At 38.5% G+C, this 18,936-nt stretch overlaps 1 protein-coding gene across 2 annotated transcripts in view; it reads left to right on the forward strand.

Annotated features, from left to right (window-relative positions):
* LOC131196852 (probable mitochondrial glutathione transporter SLC25A39) overlaps positions 1-18,155 on the forward strand; it is a 34,873-nt gene extending 16,718 nt beyond the window's left edge. The window contains exons 4-12 of one of the 2 annotated variants that reach the window (XM_058180257.1): positions 874-918; positions 5,187-5,296; positions 7,488-7,555; positions 9,442-9,566; positions 12,240-12,413; positions 13,443-13,552; positions 14,433-14,514; positions 16,489-16,569; positions 17,003-18,155. In XM_058180257.1, the coding sequence (XP_058036240.1) occupies positions 874-918; positions 5,187-5,296; positions 7,488-7,555; positions 9,442-9,566; positions 12,240-12,413; positions 13,443-13,552; positions 14,433-14,514; positions 16,489-16,569; positions 17,003-17,121 (914 nt within the window). In that variant the 3' untranslated portion in view covers positions 17,122-18,155. The remainder of the gene's footprint in view (positions 1-873; positions 919-5,186; positions 5,297-7,487; positions 7,556-9,441; positions 9,567-12,239; positions 12,414-13,442; positions 13,553-14,432; positions 14,515-16,488; positions 16,570-17,002) is intronic. The other variant, XM_058180258.1, reaches the window with a different exon arrangement.
* Positions 18,156-18,936: the final 781 nt, after the last annotated feature.

Here is an 18,936-nt window from a genome sequence, read left to right on the forward strand (position 1 = left end):
AGTGCACTGCAAGCCATTTGTAGCAATTTAGGTTGCGGGTTCATCAGTGCAGTAGCACATTCAGCAACTACCGCTGATCCTGAGAATAGTATTTTGGGATTATACATGACTACAGTAATAGTAATTGGCTGCTTTTCTCACTGTAAATTTGTCTAATCCAAGTTGATTACCATCACTGAAGCAAATGATTTAATTACCATTTTGTCCTTAAAAAAATTCTGTCCCTATTCTCTTGCTTGGAAAAGCTTTCTGTGCTTTAAAAGAGCAGCACTTTCCTGTTATGCTAGCTTTTTTATATGTGACTGCATCTAGATTCTAAAATCATACTGTACAAGAGATTTGTACTAACTGCTTTTTTTTTTTTTTTGGATTTGAAGACTGACTTTTAGGAAAGGCACCACTAGTGCATAAACTAGGGGTTTATGCTGACTTGGGGACAAAGTGTATTTTTTGTTGCAGGAGATCATGCTGAGCAGATTTATAGTTCTTATTTATCTCCAATTTAAACCTTTTTACAGTGAAGACATGGTTTTCTTGCATATATCTTTCTTCAGAGGGGTGTCCTTCATTTGCAGGAAGATTTACATAGGTTTTCAGATCTTTTTAATCAGGCGTGGGTCACACATTTTCAAACTCATCACCATAAACCACAGTATTGAGACATGTATTTAAAACAAAGAAACTTAGTTGGGTAGAATTGTCAGCATCTTTATTTTTTTTGCTATCAAAAAGAAAAGGAGAAACACATAATACATTTCATAATGATTTTTCATTCCTCCTGCTCTAGCGGAAGTGCCTGAAAAACCTTCCCTCTAGGCAACTGTTTCTCCTTCCTAATCCCGATTGTCATTGTGTCCATGTTGTTTCTTTCAGTGTTGTCAGTACAGTCTATGCCCTGGAGCATTCACCAGCCCAAATGTGAGTATTTCAGGTGCTTTCCCATCTAAGGTGCCATGATCACCTCTCCCAACTCTTTTCCTGTTCTCACTCCCAAAGGAGTGCTGTAGGTTCTTAGTCCTTCCCTTCTTTCCTCACTTGTGTAGGAGAAAATGTTCGTATCCTTTATTCCTTGAGAAATTTAGCATTCATTGGTCTGCAATGGAAAATAAACAACAATGCAGTTTTACTGATCTTGTACCCTCCTAATGTTTAGGACTACAAGTCCAATAATCACTGAAGTAATTAACTGTGATAGGTTGATGTTTGATGATAGGAAGATATCAGGTCGGGGAAACTGCTGTAACGTATTGGCTGGATGGAAAATCAAGATGTTCTTGATATGACTCCTTGTTCTAATAAACGTTTATAAGTGGTCCTAGGTGAACTACCCTACTAAACTTGGCTCCCATAATTCCAAGATTTTAGAAGCAAAGACAATAGTATCCTACTAAATGGAATTATTCAAAGGAATTCTGAGATGTTTATACATATCAACATATGCACATGGATCAATCATGATAATACTATTAAATTAGCAAAACAATGGGGGAAAGCCAGGGTTCCAAATTCAGTTTAGCCAATTTTACCCAGTCTTCAACTGAAAAAAACCTCCAAATGGCATACTACAGCTGGTCCTTGAATTACAATTATTTGTTTAGAAACTGTTTGAGCTCACAACAGCAGCGAAAAAAGTGAATCGTTACTGTTTTTCACTCGCCTGTTGCATCATCCTTATGAAAGTGATCAAAATTAAGATGCTTGGCAGTGTCATGGGGTCATGTGATCATTTTTCGTGATCGGCCAAGTAAAATCAATGGGGAAGCTAAATTCATTTAACAACCATGTTGCTAACTTAACAACAGTGATTCACTAAACAATTGTGGCAAGAAAGGTCAGAAAATGTGGCAAAATTCACTGCCTTGCTTATCAATGGAAATTTTGGGCTGGATTATGATTGTAAGTCAAGGGCTACCCAAATATTATTATTATTATTATTATTATATGAGCTGTGTTGCACAGTGGTTAGAATGCAGTATTGCAGTCTGACTCTGCCCACTGCCAGGAGTTCAGTCCTGATTGGCTCAGGGTTGACTCAATCCTCCATCTTTCCAAGGTGATAAAATGAGGACTCAGAATGTTGTGGGCAACACTCTGACTCTGTAAACTGCTTAGAGAGTGCCGTAAAGCACAATTAAGCAGTATATAAGTCTAATTGCTATTGTTATTATTATCAAAAACAAAACTGAAGAAGATAATGTGGGAAAAATAAACCTGAGTGCAAGTTCTGAATTAGAAAGTTCAGTGTGTAATGATTGATTAGCTCATAAAGGTTAGTGGAGAGATTGCAAGTTTATGTGGTATTTTCAGCAGTGGCATAACTGGAACAGCCATAGTGTTAGTTAGAGCTGTAACTACACAATGGAAGATTGCTGACTGCTTTGCCTCTCTCTTGAGATCTCATCAAAATCAGCTGCTATAAGTTAATATATGTAGCATGGGTGTACAACCTTTTGGCTTGCCTTGGTCACATTGAGAGGAAAGGAATGGTTCTGGGCTCCATACATACTGCAGCTAATATATATAAATCACATAACAATGCTAGAAGTTTATGATCTTGTGGGGCTACATTACTAGCTGTCCAGGGTAACCCACGGACATAGATTAGAAATGCCTGATCTCTAGGGAATGAAGATGGGAGAGAAGAGTCATGCAATACACAAAGTGTATTCAGTATAGCTCTTTAGATGGCAGGAAGGGGAATAGCTTCTTTGAAAATTCTCATTAAATGAAAAACTTTGATATCTCACCTTTCTACTTCAATTCCTAATTTAAGAAAAAGTATTTTTCAACCTTGAGTCAGGTTGTATGTGATTCCGATATTAATCTAAGATATAAGAGATCAATTAAAAATGTCTGGTAGAAGCAATCTATCCCTTTAGTTGGCAGAGAAAAGAGTATTAAAAATGTATACTTCAGCCCTATTGTTCTTCAGCCTCCAATAGGTTACCCCTGAGAGAATGTCTCCTTCCCCTGTAGTAGTTTAAGAGTTGGTCAGATTATTTTACTGGCTGTAATCTAGGCAGTAGAATCTACATAGATTCTCTAATCCTACATAGTCTAGGACTTTTTAATTTCGAAGGCGTCATACTCCTTCAAAGTAGAGTCTTCCCTTAACTATTTTTCTGAGTAGAAGATTTGTAGCTTCTTCTCTTCCTTGATGTAATTTGTTAATGTGAGAGATGTGGTTGTATCAGTATGCATTTTTCATACAACATCTTCCTGCAAATTTTCCTTCTCTGATCAGAAATAATTATGCCGAATATCTTCCCAAATCTTAAATATTGCTCAGACAAATCTTGCTCCATGATCTGAGATTTTAGAGACTTAATTTTCACTTTCTTCTTTCATCTTTATTGCCAGTATAGGAAAGGAAAACACTATAGAAATATTTCCATTTTATTTTGTAATCAGATGAGCTAGAATGCTTTAACAGAGAGCTTGTATAGATGGAACTAAAAATCAGGTAGCACAAAATGCATTCATTACTGCATGTAGTGATAATGGGTAATTATTTCTTCCCTTTTCCATCTTCAACAAATGAAATTCACAGGCATTTAACCTAATTTGTGCATATTTCATCTTCATTTTTCTTTCAGTAAATCATGATTTTCTCATTAACTTGCATCCAATCTGGATTCTTAATTTTTTAAAAAAACTGTGGTTTGGCTTGCTTGGTGTGTTGTTACCTTCAGGGAATCGTTGATTTTTCAAGGGAATACTGTCCAGCACAGGAGTTCCCAATTTCTGGGCCACAGACCAGTACTGGTCTGTGGCCTGTTAGGAACCAGACCACACAGCTGAAGGTAAGCGGTGGGCGAAACCATCCCCCTCCTGGTGTGTGGAAAAATTGTCTTCCATAAAAGCAGTCCTTGGTGCTTAAAAGGTTGTGGACCCCTGATCTAGAGGATATCTTCCTGCATAGGTGATGTTTCCTTTTCATAAAAACAGCCTCTTAAACATGAGTTGGCATTTGTTCTTGGGCCTCTTTAATCTGTTGTGGTGGAAACTCTACAGTCTTTGAGATGGGTTATACAACAAGTGTTATGTGTGTTATACACTATTAAACACAAATAGCACTTAAAAAATAAATGACTTCTTGATCATGATAGCTAAGAAATAAACACTGATAAATTTGATAAAGAGTAATATCTCAATTGTGAGAGCTATGTAACTTTTGGTATCAATATGGCAACTCACAAATCCAAAGGAATTTTTTAAGGGAACTCACAAATGCTGGAATTTCATGCTTGCTGTGGATAATGCAGGCATGGAGTAAGCTGGACACTTACTGATTTAGTCTATAATCAGCTTAAACTAATGTCTGAAAACAACTGGCAACAACAGTAGAACTGGGAAGCAACAAAGCAGGGCGCTTCATAAGAAATAATCCTTCTTGCCCTGCTTCAAATAAAATAAATTCTTCTATCTTTGAATAAGCAGACTTGTAGCTTGTAGATATAAGCCCACATTTCTTAGGAGTCATCATCATCATCATCATCTGAATTATAAATAAGATGTAAGTTCTATTCATCTGGGCAAAGTGGAAATACAAATTATTTTTTGTCATCTGATCACAACATGTAAGCAGGCTGTCTTTTTTGGGGATATGAGCTTTTATTGCTGTTAGGTCTCGTTTCTGGTAACAGTGACTATATCTGTGCTGGTGGAAGATTTTTATTCAAAGGTGATACTTTAAAATGCTATATAATAATACTGTAGCGTTGAGAATATGATACACTTGAGACCAATGCTGTAGCCATAGTTTTGAACCATAGTCATCCTAGGTAAGTGCTAGATCCTTCTTTTAGAGAAGAAGCTATGCATGTTGCTGAAGCCCTAATTTCTGAGCATCCAAAATCTCCCTTGGTGTCTTTTTCTTCCTGCTTTTGAGAGAACCCCTGCTGTAGGCTGCATGTTTGCAAGCTTTTTCCTGCATCTATGAAAGCTAGAATCATGAAACTGCACTGGGTGCTTGGGTTCTCTGCTTACATGGCTAGCTTTGAGAGCACATGAAAACAAGGTAGCTATGTGTTTGAGGAACATAGCTCAACTCAAACCTTGAGAAACTGTATTTATGGGAGGCAAAAGTATTTAGAAACAGATTACTTGGAAGTAGCAAATCAGCGAACTAGGTGTAAATTCCCTACCTCTGAGAATGTTTGTTTTTGTCTTCCTCTCTTCAACAGGGAAATGCTTCCTTTACTGCAATGGCCTCATGGACCATCTCTATGTTTGTCAGAATGGAAACAGCTGCGCAGCCTGGTATAAGGCTCCCACTCACTTTACTGGCACCCTGGTAAGGCCCCACACGAGAAAGGGCAGAGCCCTCTGCCGGCTAAGGAGATCAAGTAGATTGTGTTTTCCACTTGAGTTAAGCAAATTACTTAAGCTTCCTGTGTTGCCAGTGTCCTTTAAAGGTAAAAGCTGGTAGAAGTAATATTTTTATCTCCTTTCAGCACAGGGAGGGAGGACCTCTGCTCATTTATGGGCTGCAAGGTTAGTGGGTAGAGTTACTTCCACTGAGGTGTGGAGTTATCTGCCTCACTGACTTTTTTTTTTAAAAAAATACAGTATTAGATTACGCTTTTATTATTTATTTTATCAGATACTGTTACTGGTTGAAGTTAATTGTTATTTTTAAAATCATCGTGATTTTATATGCCAGAAAACTGTGACAATAAATAAATATTCATTTGCTTAGGAATAACCAAAAGTATGGTAGCTTTAATAGCTTAGACTAGCTATCTTCCACCACCAGATGCATTTTCCTATCTAATCTGCATGGGCAAAGTCCGGGCTGCCTGGGAGTTCCAGAAATTGTAGCATTTCATGCCTATTAAAATAAAAAATGGAACCTAAAGCATCTAAATCCTCTAAAAAGGAAGCATTTATTGTTAAGACCTGGAAACAGGGAGCTTAATAAGGGACCAAGTCAATTTATGTTCTTGCATTTGCTGAATTAACACATTCTCCTAAAGAGATGGTATGCCATTGGAGAGGTAGTCTAGCCTATTTGAGAAGCATCCACTTGGGGGGAAAAAAGTAGCTCTATAAAATAGAAGAATGGCCTCTTTAATCAGTTTATTATTATTATTTCTGTATTTATTTAAATTTATTGGCTGTCCAATTCTAATGGACTCTGGGTGGTGTACAGCTCTAGAAAAAACAGTTAAAATATAGAATCAGACAGTCCTGACTAAAATAATCTGATAAACAACAAAATCAGAAAAACAAAATAATTGAGAGTAGAGCCACCTGATCTAGGAGAGAGTCTTTCTGGTACCCCACACAAAGCTCTGCAAAAGCCCTCTGGCCATGATTGCCACCTTCTCTTCGAGCAGGAGTCATGAATCCAGAAGGATCCCAAGGTTGCATATCAGGTATGTCTGGAGAAATGCAGCCCCATCCAACATTATAGATGGTAAAACCTCAGATGCAGAAGGACCAAAACTCAAAGCCATTCAATCTTGTAAAGATTCAGCTGAAGTTTGTTGCTCCTATCTAGACTCCCACAGCCTCCAGATTCCAAGGAAGAATATCAACAGCTTCACTTAGCTCACGAGGGGTACAAATGGATAACTGGGTTTCATCAGCATACTGATGGCACCTTTACCCCATGGTGAAAGATGATCTCATCCAGTGGCTTTATGTAGATATTAACTAGGACTGAGCATCAAGCACTGAAAAACCCACAAATTAGGTGTTGTGGGACACGACAGTAGGAGCTGAGAATTGCGCCTCTCACTCCCAATCAACACTGACTGAAAACAGCTGGGGAGGAAGGAAGTGAACCAGTGCAACACCATGCTGCTTACTCCCAGTCCCAAAAGCTGATACAGAAGGCTATTATGGTCATTAATATCAAAAGCTGCTGGAGTGTGTGTTGGTTAAGAAAAAAGGAATAGATGTACTCTGCCCATCCTGCTTCCACCAGAGATCATCCAAATGCTGTATCGGTGATGTTTCTGTTCCATATATGGGTATAAACACCCATAGAAAGGATCCAGGTAATTCATTTCATCTCTGACCATCTTCTCAACAACCTTCCCTAAAAAGAATATGTCAGCTAAGCTCATAGGGCAGGACTCTGTCCAATTCCTCAGTTCCAAATAGAAATGGAAAACAAGTAGATTCTGGAGATGGTGGTCTGGTGCAAAGAAGTTTCTACAAGAAAGGCATATATCTCCCTTGCACTACTATTTATAGCTGCTACTTTCTTCTTGAAAAATTTCCCTCAGAATTGTGTGTGTGTGTGTGTGTGTGTGTGTGTGTGTGTGTGTAGACCTGCTTTAAAGAAGAATGCTTTTTTCTTGTCTAGCTATTTACTCACCTGCATGAAATTTTTGATTACTGAAAACATTCTCTAGCTTTGTGTTTAGCAAAAATGGAGTGGACAAACTATGCATGCTTCAAAACACTTCAGATGGGTTTTTTTCGTGCTAACTTGTCTCGTCCTGTGTATACTTTCTTGCTCTTGTTCATTTTAGGATGCTTTTGTGAAGATAATACGGCATGAAGGTATTAGATCCTTGTGGAGTGGCCTGCCACCTACTCTGTGAGTCTGAAAATGATTAAAATAAATATCCAGTCAACAGAAGTTTTGGGTCATAAACCACTATTACTGCTTCCCCCAGTTACTAATTGTAAAAAATCAATTGAGTTTGGAGAATAGAAGGCTAAAATTTTCACACCTCCACATCCAGAAGCCATAGCCTCACCCTCTTTAGGTAACAGTGGAGTAATTCCAACTGTCACCATCTATCTTTCAAGTATATCTCTCTCCTAACATTTTCCTCTAGAGAAAGAGAGGCGTTTCACCCTGTACAGATAATCCTTGAGTGATAACTGTTAATGAAACCTGCCCATGAAATCAGGACAATGTTAAATGAACTGCTTTAAATAATGACCAGCCATTGCTGCTCTCCCCAGTGCAGAGGGACTGACTTGTTGATTTCCCCACCCCTCGCCCCCCCCAATTAATTGCAAAAACAACTCCCTGCCTCCAATCTATATTTCTTTTAAAAGCTTACCTTGACTCCAGGGTGAAGAATAGAGGAATTTTTCTGCAGCTTTTTCTTTTGAATTGGAGGGGGGAAAATCTCCAGAAATTTAGCCAACTACATACTTGTGCAATAAAATGGAGGATGCTGGGTCTTTGCAAGTGTTAGCCGTTTGTCTGATTACCTCTAGAGGCAATCTGCAGTCTAGTCTTTTAAGTCTCAGCTGGGCTCTATCTTTACTGTCGATCTGGCAATTAAAAAGCAAAATGAAACAAAAATGAGAATAATGTATATGCAACTTCTTGGGTAAGTGGTTTAGAGCTACAGGATTTCAGTTCTTTCCTAAGAGAGAGAGAGCTAAGAAAATATTATCACAAAAGAGGAAGAGAACAAACATAACACCCTTTTAAACTTTAAAACTTAAATGCAAATGTTCAAGATTGTGACCGAGGAATTACATAGTTGCCCTGATTGAGACCAACAAAATGCAGAAGAAATGCTGCAGGCATAGCATAAGATGGCACTTCATATAGGAATTTATTTGGCAGAATTTTGAAAAAGATTTTTCAAAATTTCAAAAGATTTTGAAAGGGAGTTCAAATGGTTGTACAGTAACTTATTGTAAATATTTATATGCTCAACTGAGGGACTGAGAAAAAACTGAAATTACATCAAATGTACTAGTTTGACAAGAAGCACAATAAAAAGAAACAGATTTGACTTAGCACAATTATAAAAGAAACACTCCAATCTGAATTCTGAGTAGAACATACAAGTATATCTCCTTTTACAGAAATACTGGCTCTTTTTGAAGCAAGATCACCTATTTCCTTTTACTTTCCCTTTTTCCTGGAAATTCCAATTTCACTCTTAATGCTCTGGAAAATGATGTCAGTCTCCCCTTTTGTCAACCTTGGTCTGGCAACTTCTCCAGTTCTGCCTTTGTTTCTTTCAGACAGCTAACATTTTCTATTTCCAGGATTGAGACAGGATCTGTGCCTAGAACAAAGGGCCGTTGCTTCCCATGGAAATGCAAATTCTGAATCTGCAGTTTTAAGGAGATATTGAGAATATCAGAGTTCTTCTTGATGATGAATGGAAGACTATCTGACCTGCATCCAAAACTGTTCCTACATGGCTTCTGAGAAGTCAATTCTCTTTACTCATCTGGAAAGGATTAGGTGGCCCTAGTTTGGGGCAAACTAAAATATTCAATTGACTGCAACCCAAACTATATAATACTCAAACTTTTGAATATCAGAAGTCCAGAATTAGATTCTTGAGAAATAACAAGGTTTTTTTCTCTCTAAGTGCTGCTTGTTGAATTACAGCACTTTTTGTTTTGATGCAAAATGTTGGAGTTTGATGTGATGAGATAGATATTGATAATAGATCAGAACTAGTAGAGCTTCTATACGTGTGTACATTCTCTTTTCTTCAGAGTTATGGCTGTCCCTGCTACCGTGATCTATTTCACTTCTTATGATCAACTACGTGATTTGTTGCATGTTAAGATGAACAGCCAAGGACACTATATCCCACTGGTGGCTGGGGCAGTTGCCAGATGTGAGTTTCATCCATTTTTGTATACTTGCAGGAACTGTAGACTTTGCTTTTGCTTGAAAATTGCTTTAAAGATAGGGGAGGGAAACTGCCCTTTCAAATGCGCATAGCCATTAAGGTTGTGCAAAGCCTTTGAAGCAAGTATTTTGTAAAGTGTACTATGGTAGCATAAGTGAAACCTCTTGGAGGTTTTAAAGCAGCCACGTCCTTTAAAGCTGGGGTCTCCAACCTTGGCAACTTTAAGACTTTGCTGGCTTAGGGATTCTGGGAGTTGAAGTCCACAAGTCTTAAAGTTGCCAAGGTTGGAGACCCCAGCTTTAAAGAACTTACATGATTCTTTGGAGGGCTGAGTTGCAGCCCTTCAGACATGGGTTCGTGCACAATCATTTTACTTTACTGGCAGTACCAGCAGAAATGTTGTTTGTGCATAGATATTCATAAGTGGACATCAGACTTTAATATATGGCCACAGATATCTTCTAGAAGATGTGGCCACTTTTAGGATTTGAGGAGAAGTGCTTTGTTAAATGCTTTAGATAGCTATAATATTCTCCTGGGGCTCTGTGGTTCTGCAACGTAAAGGTCTGTAGGTTTTAAAACCTTTTTTTAGAGTAATTTAGGACTCTGACAAAAGGCTGACCAAAAGTACAAGTTATGAACCAGCATTCTGCCATTGAAATCATTTCTGCCTGAGACTCATTAGGCTCTGAGCCTCAATTGTTCACCCCTGTCTGCTATATGATGTTTACATTGGCTTATTTTACCAGGATATTATACAAAATATTGGTGTAAGATACAGTATATGAAACAGATGGAATATTTGAAATATTTGTTATATTACATAAGCAGAGATATTGGAAGCTGCTAGTTTATGATTTCCTTTATACTCAAACATGCTAATTTTTTTTCTAGAACCCCTAGAAAAAATTGGTACTATATTATTACTGTCGGATTCAGCTGTATTAGAAACATAAATCATAATTGCTAGAGACTTCTCACTGAATGACATATTTAGTGGGAAATTGTGTATATGCACATTGTTTATTCATATCAAGCATCACAATTAAAATAAGGCATATTATACAATGTAAAATATGTATGTAGGTAGGTAGGTAGGTAGGTAGGTAGGTCTTGGCGTATTTGGGTCTTTTCCTGTGTAAGATTGAGAGTATCCTGGCAACGTTTCAACGAGGTCTCACTTGTCATCTTCAGGCTGGTGCTTGCGGATTCGTGCTTGTGCAAGCAAAGCGTGGTCGGAGCTGCTGTCTATAAATACTGGTGGAGAGGAGGGAGTGTTGGCTTTGTTGCTGTAAGCAGGTTGGTTGGCTGGATGATTGCATCTTGATTGGTAGGTGCTTCGCACAAGCATGAAACCATAAGCACCAGCCTGAAGATGACGAGTGAGACCTTGTCGAAACGTCGCCAGGATACTCTCAACCTTACATGGGAAAAGACCCGAATACGCCAAGACCTACATACCTATACCCGTGAAAATCTACATACGTACATACATACATACATACATACATACATACATACATACATACATACAGATGTTAAATAGATCTTGCTCAGAAACTACCAAAATTAATTGCATTCTGTCATGCTTATCATGAAGTTCTCAAGTGTACAATGATTAGGACATAAAGGACAGGTATACATATGTATTATTGTCTGCATGTCACCACAATCGCAAAGGGCAGAAGCCATCAAATAGCCCTATTTTTGTGTGTGTGTGTGCCTCTGGATGTTGTTATACCTGTGCACAATCTATTCAATGGTTTCCATATTTCCCAGCTTCTGCCAGACTTATTTCCCCATTGGTTCCATCCGGAGTTGGTTCTTTATAGCTTTCCATAGGTCCACTTTTAAATTCTTCAAAGACTTCTATCAACCTAAGGAAGCTTTTCCTGGGTATGAATCTCTGATAAATTGGTTGTAGCCCATAGAGTGGGAATCATCTATACCAGGGCTGTCAAACTCACAGCCCGCAGGCCAGATGTGACATGCGCTGGCCATGCCCATGGCTGGTTTAGTGAAGGGGGGGGGAAAGTCCTGATATGTCACATGATGCTGTCATGACAACACAAGTTTAACACTCCCGGTCTACGCCTACATATGTGTGTAAATAATGTATATCTGCAATTCTTGAAATTTTCATCTGAAATGCGAGTGAACGCTCTTTTGATGCTCTCCTTAAAAACATATTTATGTCTAAGTGTGGTTTCTATGTTTAAAGATGATGATAGGACTCCTGTGAGATTAAGTAAAATTGGGTATGTCTGTTAACCGCCCCAAAGCATCAATTGCCTTTTGTGACTATAACCAAAACTTCAATTAGTTCTCCCAAGTTAATCGTTGTTATCCACTTCACAGTCAATTTTTAGCCTGGCATTTACAAAACAGTTCTGGTTTCAGTGACTCGCTTACCCAATCCAAGGAGACTTCTGAGCAGGGGAAAGATTTTATGCTGAGCGAGATAGCTATTTCATTAAAATCTCTATTGATTTCCTTGGTATTATAATGTTCAGCCACCTAAGGCCTACTTTGGTTTCTGTGCCAGTGGTTTTTATAAAAGAAACCAATCTTTCATTTTGGTATTGGCCTGAAGCACAAGAAAGTAGCGTTGATGGATAAAAGTTGGTTTCTCATGCCAGATTGGGTTTTCTTCCATAGTGGGTGCAGTAACTATGATCAGCCCCTTGGAACTCATACGAACAAAAATGCAGTCTCGTCAGCTGAGTTACCAGGAACTACGTGTCTGCATCCGGTCTGCAGTGGCACAAGATGGATGGATGTCTCTTTGGAGGGGTTGGGGTCCGACAGTGTTACGGGATGTTCCTTTCTCAGGTATGGATTGAAGGGGATCTGGGTCACTCGCAACAAGAAGGATTTAAGGAGATTAGAATGCATTAGAATAGAATAGAATTGGAATGGAATAAGAATGGAATGGAATAGAAATAGATGAGAAGAGAACAGAGTAGAATAGAATAGAATTTTTTATTGGCCAAGTGTGATCGGACACACGAGGAATTTGTCTTGGTGCATACGGTCTCAGTGTACATAAAAGAAAAGATACGTTCATCAAGAATCATAAGGTACAACACGTAATGATAGTCATCGGGTACAAATAAGCAGTCAGGAAGTAACATCATTACAAACAGAGCTGATATCAGTTGAGAGGGGCATTGTTTTAAAGCCAAAGATCTATCAGTTTCATAGTTGTTAGATAAGAAAGCCACCATGAACACCTTAAAAAGGAAATTTGCATACTTTAAAAAATTACAGAGGAATGGGATTATACAATTACATATATAATAACAGCCCTGGAGGCTCAGTGGTTAAAGTGCAGTATTGAAAGCAGACTGTTCACAAGCAGGAGTTTGATCCTAACAAGGTTCAAGATTGACTCAGCCTTCCATCCTTCGGAGATCAGGAAAATGAGGACTCACATTGTTGGGGGTGATACGCAAATAATGCTTCAATATTGTAAACTGCCCAGAGAGTGCTGTAAAGCACCATAGGGTGGTATATACACCTAAACACTTGCTACACAGCTCATAGGAACCCATTTTCACTTCAAAGTTAATCTTCCATACTGGTAAATAAGATTTGCCTAGTTCTCCAGGCCATTCCTGTCCGGGCAGTGGAAATCATTTCTGACTTTTCCAGTAGTCTTCTGTTAGTCTAATCTAATAGTCTATTTAGTCTGTCTAACTTAATTTGAGCAAAACTACCCTTAGTATTACTGTATTGGGAGAGCTACAAACTGTACAGATGACTATACCTTCTCTTTTATGCAGAGAAAAATATAGTGAGCTGATACCTTCAACCTCTTTCCGTTTTCCTCATGTTTCTCTTTCTCTTGCTTCCCCGCAGCTCTGTATTGGTATAACTATGAACTAATGAAAGATCTGCTGTGTGGGCAGTTCTGCCTTGATGAAGCCACTTTCATGATTAGTTTTGCAGCTGGAGCTATTTCTGGCATGGTGAGTTCCAGAGCTTTATAGACCTTTGTACAAGTGTGAAAACTTGAGATCTACCTGTGATCCAGAATATGCTGGAGTTACTTGAACTTTATAATAGCAATGAAGAAGAAGCTGTAGGCTTTAGATCAGCACTGCTGTAATTCCCATTGGCTCAGTTATCATAACAAATAAAGAGGGTTCTTGGAATTTGTATTCTACAAGTTCCCAGCCACTGGCCATATTGGTCAACCCAGTGGCCAGGCCTATAGGGTTATGAAGGGCCCTTTTACAAATGGAATTCCATTTTAGCTAATTTAGTTGATCCTATGAGTAGCATCTTTATTTTCACTGCTAAAAAGCCCAGCTATTTGTGTCTAGACTTAGTTTTATTTAGTAAAATTACTTTCCACAACCATTAGGTTGTGTTAGAGCCTGAAATTTCTACACTTAAACTCAATGGTCCATGGACCACAGAAACTAATGATCTTACTTTAAAATTATATTGTTCATTGAGTGGTCAATACATCTCAATACCTCTTTCTGTTTAAAGTACATAAGGCTAGTTGTTCAACTGGGCACACTAGGAGAAGAAAGTTTCTAAGCCCATCATAGTCTGCTTAATATAGTCATAAGCTTTTATCAGTTTTAGAAAGGAGTATGTAACTTAAATCTTGGCAGTAAACATTTGTCATATCTTTTCTCCTTTCTTACCAGAATGGCAATACTTTGCCCTCAGTTTTCACAGTGTCTTTAAAATTAATTAAATATGCTATTTTCAGCAGTAAGAAGTAGTATTCAAGTTAAGAACATAAGATGACGGATTCTATATAGAAAATTTGCTTTCATCCCTTGTAAATGTTGTTCAGATAGTGGCTAACAGAACATCCTCCTTGTTCTCCAGGTGGCTGCTACTTTGACTTTACCCTTTGATGTTGTAAAGACCCAGAGACAGATTGAGCTAGGAAACATGGAGACACTCCAAGGTAAGAAGTGAGCAGCTGCCAAGAATTATGGGTAACTGTTGAACAGTAGGTAGCTCCTTTGAACATATATTCCTATACTTGAGTTAATAGGGGTGGGAGGAATTCACAATAGATAGAGGAGAAAAGGGTTGAATTTAAAAGTCATAAAAAAAGAAGACACAGAACGGTGAACTGAAGAGGCAATCATAGCTCATTGGCAAGAAAGATCACTTTAACTTTTGATCAAAAGAGTTTACCTCTGGTTCTTATTCACATGTGAAAAGTTGCAGATAAGAACCAATCAAATTCCATGATATTTTTCACAACTGTCTTGGCCAAGCGAATAATTTCCAGAAGGATTATTACTTCTCATCCAGTAGGTACCAGTTTCTTATTTGACAGAGTTTGCTTGAAGTTTTGCCTCTCCCAGACTCCAACCATGTTTCTCTAAAGTATTTGCACTGTGTTTCTAGTTAGAGGAACATTTTAGCAACATACTAGTCTGCCCTGATGAGAAAAAAGGCTTCTTTGGCTTGATTGTAATTAAAATAATCTCATTAATATGTTATGTCTGTACTAAAGAAGAAGCTATGTGGTGAATTGAAAAGGAAGAGACATTGTCATTCTGTGCATGCCCTGAGACATTGTCATTCTGTGCATGCCCTATATCAGGGGTCTCCGACCGTGTCAACTTTGAGACTTGTGGACTTCAACTCCCAGAGTTCCTCAGCCAGCAAAGCTGGCTAAGGAATTCTGGGAGTTGAAGTTCACAAGTCTTAAAGTTGACAAGGTTGGAGACCCCTGCCCTATATAGAAACTGTTTTGTAATTTAGAGTGGATGGTTGCATGCTTAATTTATTTATTTATTTATTTATTATTTAAACTTATATACCGCCCTATCTCCCAAAGGACTCAGGGCGGTTTACAGGCATATAAAAAACATCAATATACAAATTAAAATAATCATTAAAAGACTTATTCTAATGCCAATAGTTAATAATACCAATTGTTAAAAATAGAAATATAAATATTAAAATCGATTTAAAACCCCTCTAAATTTAAAAAATCTAAGCCAGTCCTGCGCAGATGAATAAATGAGTCTTGAGCTCATGACGGAAGGTCCAAGATCTGGAAGTTGACGGAGTCCTGGGGAGTTCGTTCCAGAGGGTGGGAGCCCCACAGAAGGCCCTTCCCCTGGGCGTCGCCAGACGACACTGCCTAGCTGACGGCACCCTAAGGAGTCCCTCCCTGTGAGAGCGCACGGGTCGGTGAGAGGTATCTGGTCGCAGTAGGCGGTCCCGTAAATAACCCGGCCCTTTGCCATGGAGCGCTTTAAAGGTGGTCACCAAAACCTTGAAGCGCACCCGGAAGGCCACAGGTAGCCAGTGCAGCCTGCGCAGGATGGGTGTTATGCGGGAGCCACGGGGGGCTCCATCTATCACCCGCGCAGCCGCATTCTGGACTAACTGCAGCCTCCGGATGCCCTTCAAGGGGAGCCCCATGTAGAGAGCGTTGCAGTAATCCAGGCGAGACGTCACGAGAGCGTGAGTGACCGTGCATAGGGCCTCCCGGTCCAGAAAGGGACGCAACTGGCGCACTGTAATGCGGAATATTAATGCTACACTGTATGCGGAATATTGATAGAGAGGACAAATTTTCCAAAAAGGAAAAAAAAAAGAATTATCTTATAGTGCCCCCCACACACACACTCATGTGTACATGATTATATGTAACCCAGGGGTCTGCAAACTTGGCTCTTTTAAGACTTGTGGACTTCAACTCCCAGAGTTCCTCAGCCAGCTTTGCTCCCAGATTTCCTGCTCCCAGGAACTCTGGGAGTTGGTCCACAAGTCTTAAAAGAGCCAAGTTTGCAGACCCCTGGTGTAACCTAACATATGAAACTCATATATGAATACAGGCCTGCAAATATGAAAATGTAATATAACAATCTATATAGCAGTTGATTTGTTGACTACTTGTTCTTTTCTTGCTCAGTTACCACTCCCAAATCCTCATCGACTTGGCTACTTATGCAAAAGATTTGGGCCGAATCTGGGACACGAGGGCTCTTTACAGGTAACACTATTTAATTTTATACTAAAATCTCTACTTTGGGCAAGATAGGCTTGTTGATGGTGAAAATTATGGCTTCCTATAATCTTGTACTTTAAACCCTTCTATAATCATTAAAACAATATTATTTCTCTGCTTTTTGACAGTGTTAATGTGGTTTGCATAATGTCAATGCGGTCTGACAACTAAATTTAAAAAAAGATAAGCATTCATTTGCGTTTCTGCAGTTGTCATTGCCAGACTAGACGATTGGCACTATAGAATTCCCTTTCCTCATGTAAATCAAGAAAAATGATGAGAGGGGGAAGGGCAATCAACTATTAGATCCTTCAGCTCACTATATCAGCAAAAAGGCAGCATAGCTTTGTATTTGGCAAGATGTATTTATTTGTCCTCTTTCTCCCTTTCCTGCACTTTTCTTCCAAAATTCATATAGGTTTTCTGCCTCGTGTTATCAAGGTGGCTCCAGCTTGTGCTATCATGATTAGCACATATGAATTTGGCAAGACCTTCTTCCAGAAAATGAACCAGGAACGGCAGTTAAGTAGTCTATGAAGCCTATAAACAGAGCTTTGGATGGTAGCTTCCAGATGGACCAAAGAAATGCTGATGGCAGGAGAAAGGACACATTTTGGTAGACGCAAAAAACAACAACCCCAATTTGTGAATAAGATTGGATATAAAAGCGGATCCAGCTGTGAATAATATTAATCAAGATTAAGAAGACCACATAACCAATAAATCTCTTGCTTGCTTTCCTTATAGGATTTCTCATTCATCAGGCAAATTCCAGGTGCCTTTAGCTAGCTTCTGGTCTCCTGCCTTTCTCTTTTTCTTGATGGACAACTAAGCCTCTTGGCTTTAAACCCTCTCTTCTTTAGATGGTGTCAAGATTGGATGCTATAACTTTTAACTCATTTGAAGAGGAGACGCTCCAGAATATCTTGTGTTTAAACCAATTGGATAGTATGATCCTGGAGTGTTGGGCTTGTTGGCCAGTTGAAAAAGGGAAAAAAACGAGGGAGAAAACAGCCTAGCATTGCAATGCCCACTGCTTCATTATTATTATTATTATTGGTAGGCTTTCAGAAAGTCAAAGTTGGTGGTAGACAGCAGATATTTCCATCTATATCTTAATTTTCAAATGTTCTATTGGCCTGCATGCTTTTTTTTTAACTTCACTTTTCCTGTGCACGACAAACATAGTTGTCTGAAGTTGCAATCCTACGATGGACTTTGACAGCTTTGAATAGAAACACTGATTTTGAACACTCAGGTTTTGCCCAGCTCTTCCCTTCACACTATCACAAACAGTTTGAAATCTTCCACTGAGTAGCATGAATGAAAATAAATTAGACTCCTGTTCTCTGGTTCAATATTTGCTATATTGAAGGAGAGCTGAGAATAGCCAGCCAAGGTTTGCTTTGATGCCAGATATCTTATGTAGCATCATTAGCAGTTGATAGTCTTGTCCCTTCTATGTTGTTAATTTATGTGCCTGTTGCTTACATATTTGTGGAGGGGGGAAAGCTGAGCTTTTATTTCTTGAATAAAATTCACTTTTTTTAGCAAAACAACAGTACACATTACTTGAGTGTTGATATGTCTTTCTGTTGAGTTTTTCTTTCCTTGCATCCTCATCAGGTACCCTTAGATTTTATTATAAAGATCACTGTTTTTGAGATCTCAAATCTTTTGACTATGCTCTTGGAATTTAGGAAGAACATTGAAGGGTATCATTTTCTGGTGTTACCTGAAATCTTGGAATGACATAGTCAAAAAACCACATATGATAAGTTTTAACGAACAAAATATATTATTGGAATTGATGCATAAACACAATAGAACTACAAATTGTTTGATGGAATGTAGAGAAATATAATGAATCATTTTGAAATAATCAAATATAATGAGAAGGCCCTATTTCCAGTACTTAAATTACTTTTGCTTAATTTTTCTTAATACTTTTCTGTTTCCTTACCTCATAAGGGAATAGCATGATTGATAAATTATTTTAAAAAATCAGGCAGTGTCATCCATCTCAATTCAGTGATGATAAAATCTTGTTCCTGTACTCTATAGGATCCAAAAAAGGGCACACATGCTGCCATGTGGCCTCTGGCAACAAAAAGTATGTCTTTAATCTTTAAAACTCCTATCTAGTGAGAACTGCCATGATTAGAGGAATGCATTTGATTCCTAAATAAAATGCTGAGCGTTCTTTTTGGTTTTTTTGTCTCACTGACAGCTAATTCAGTAGATTTACTCATAAATATATTTTATTGTACGAACAAAAAGAGGAAACTTGGTTTCAGTGGACAAGTTTGCAAAACATGGTAGACCAGACTAAATTGGAGTTTGCTTTAATAA

The sequence above is a fragment of the Ahaetulla prasina genome, chromosome 4 (genome assembly GCF_028640845.1).
Source record: "Ahaetulla prasina isolate Xishuangbanna chromosome 4, ASM2864084v1, whole genome shotgun sequence".
In the NCBI taxonomy this organism is placed as follows: domain Eukaryota; kingdom Metazoa; phylum Chordata; class Lepidosauria; order Squamata; family Colubridae; genus Ahaetulla; species Ahaetulla prasina.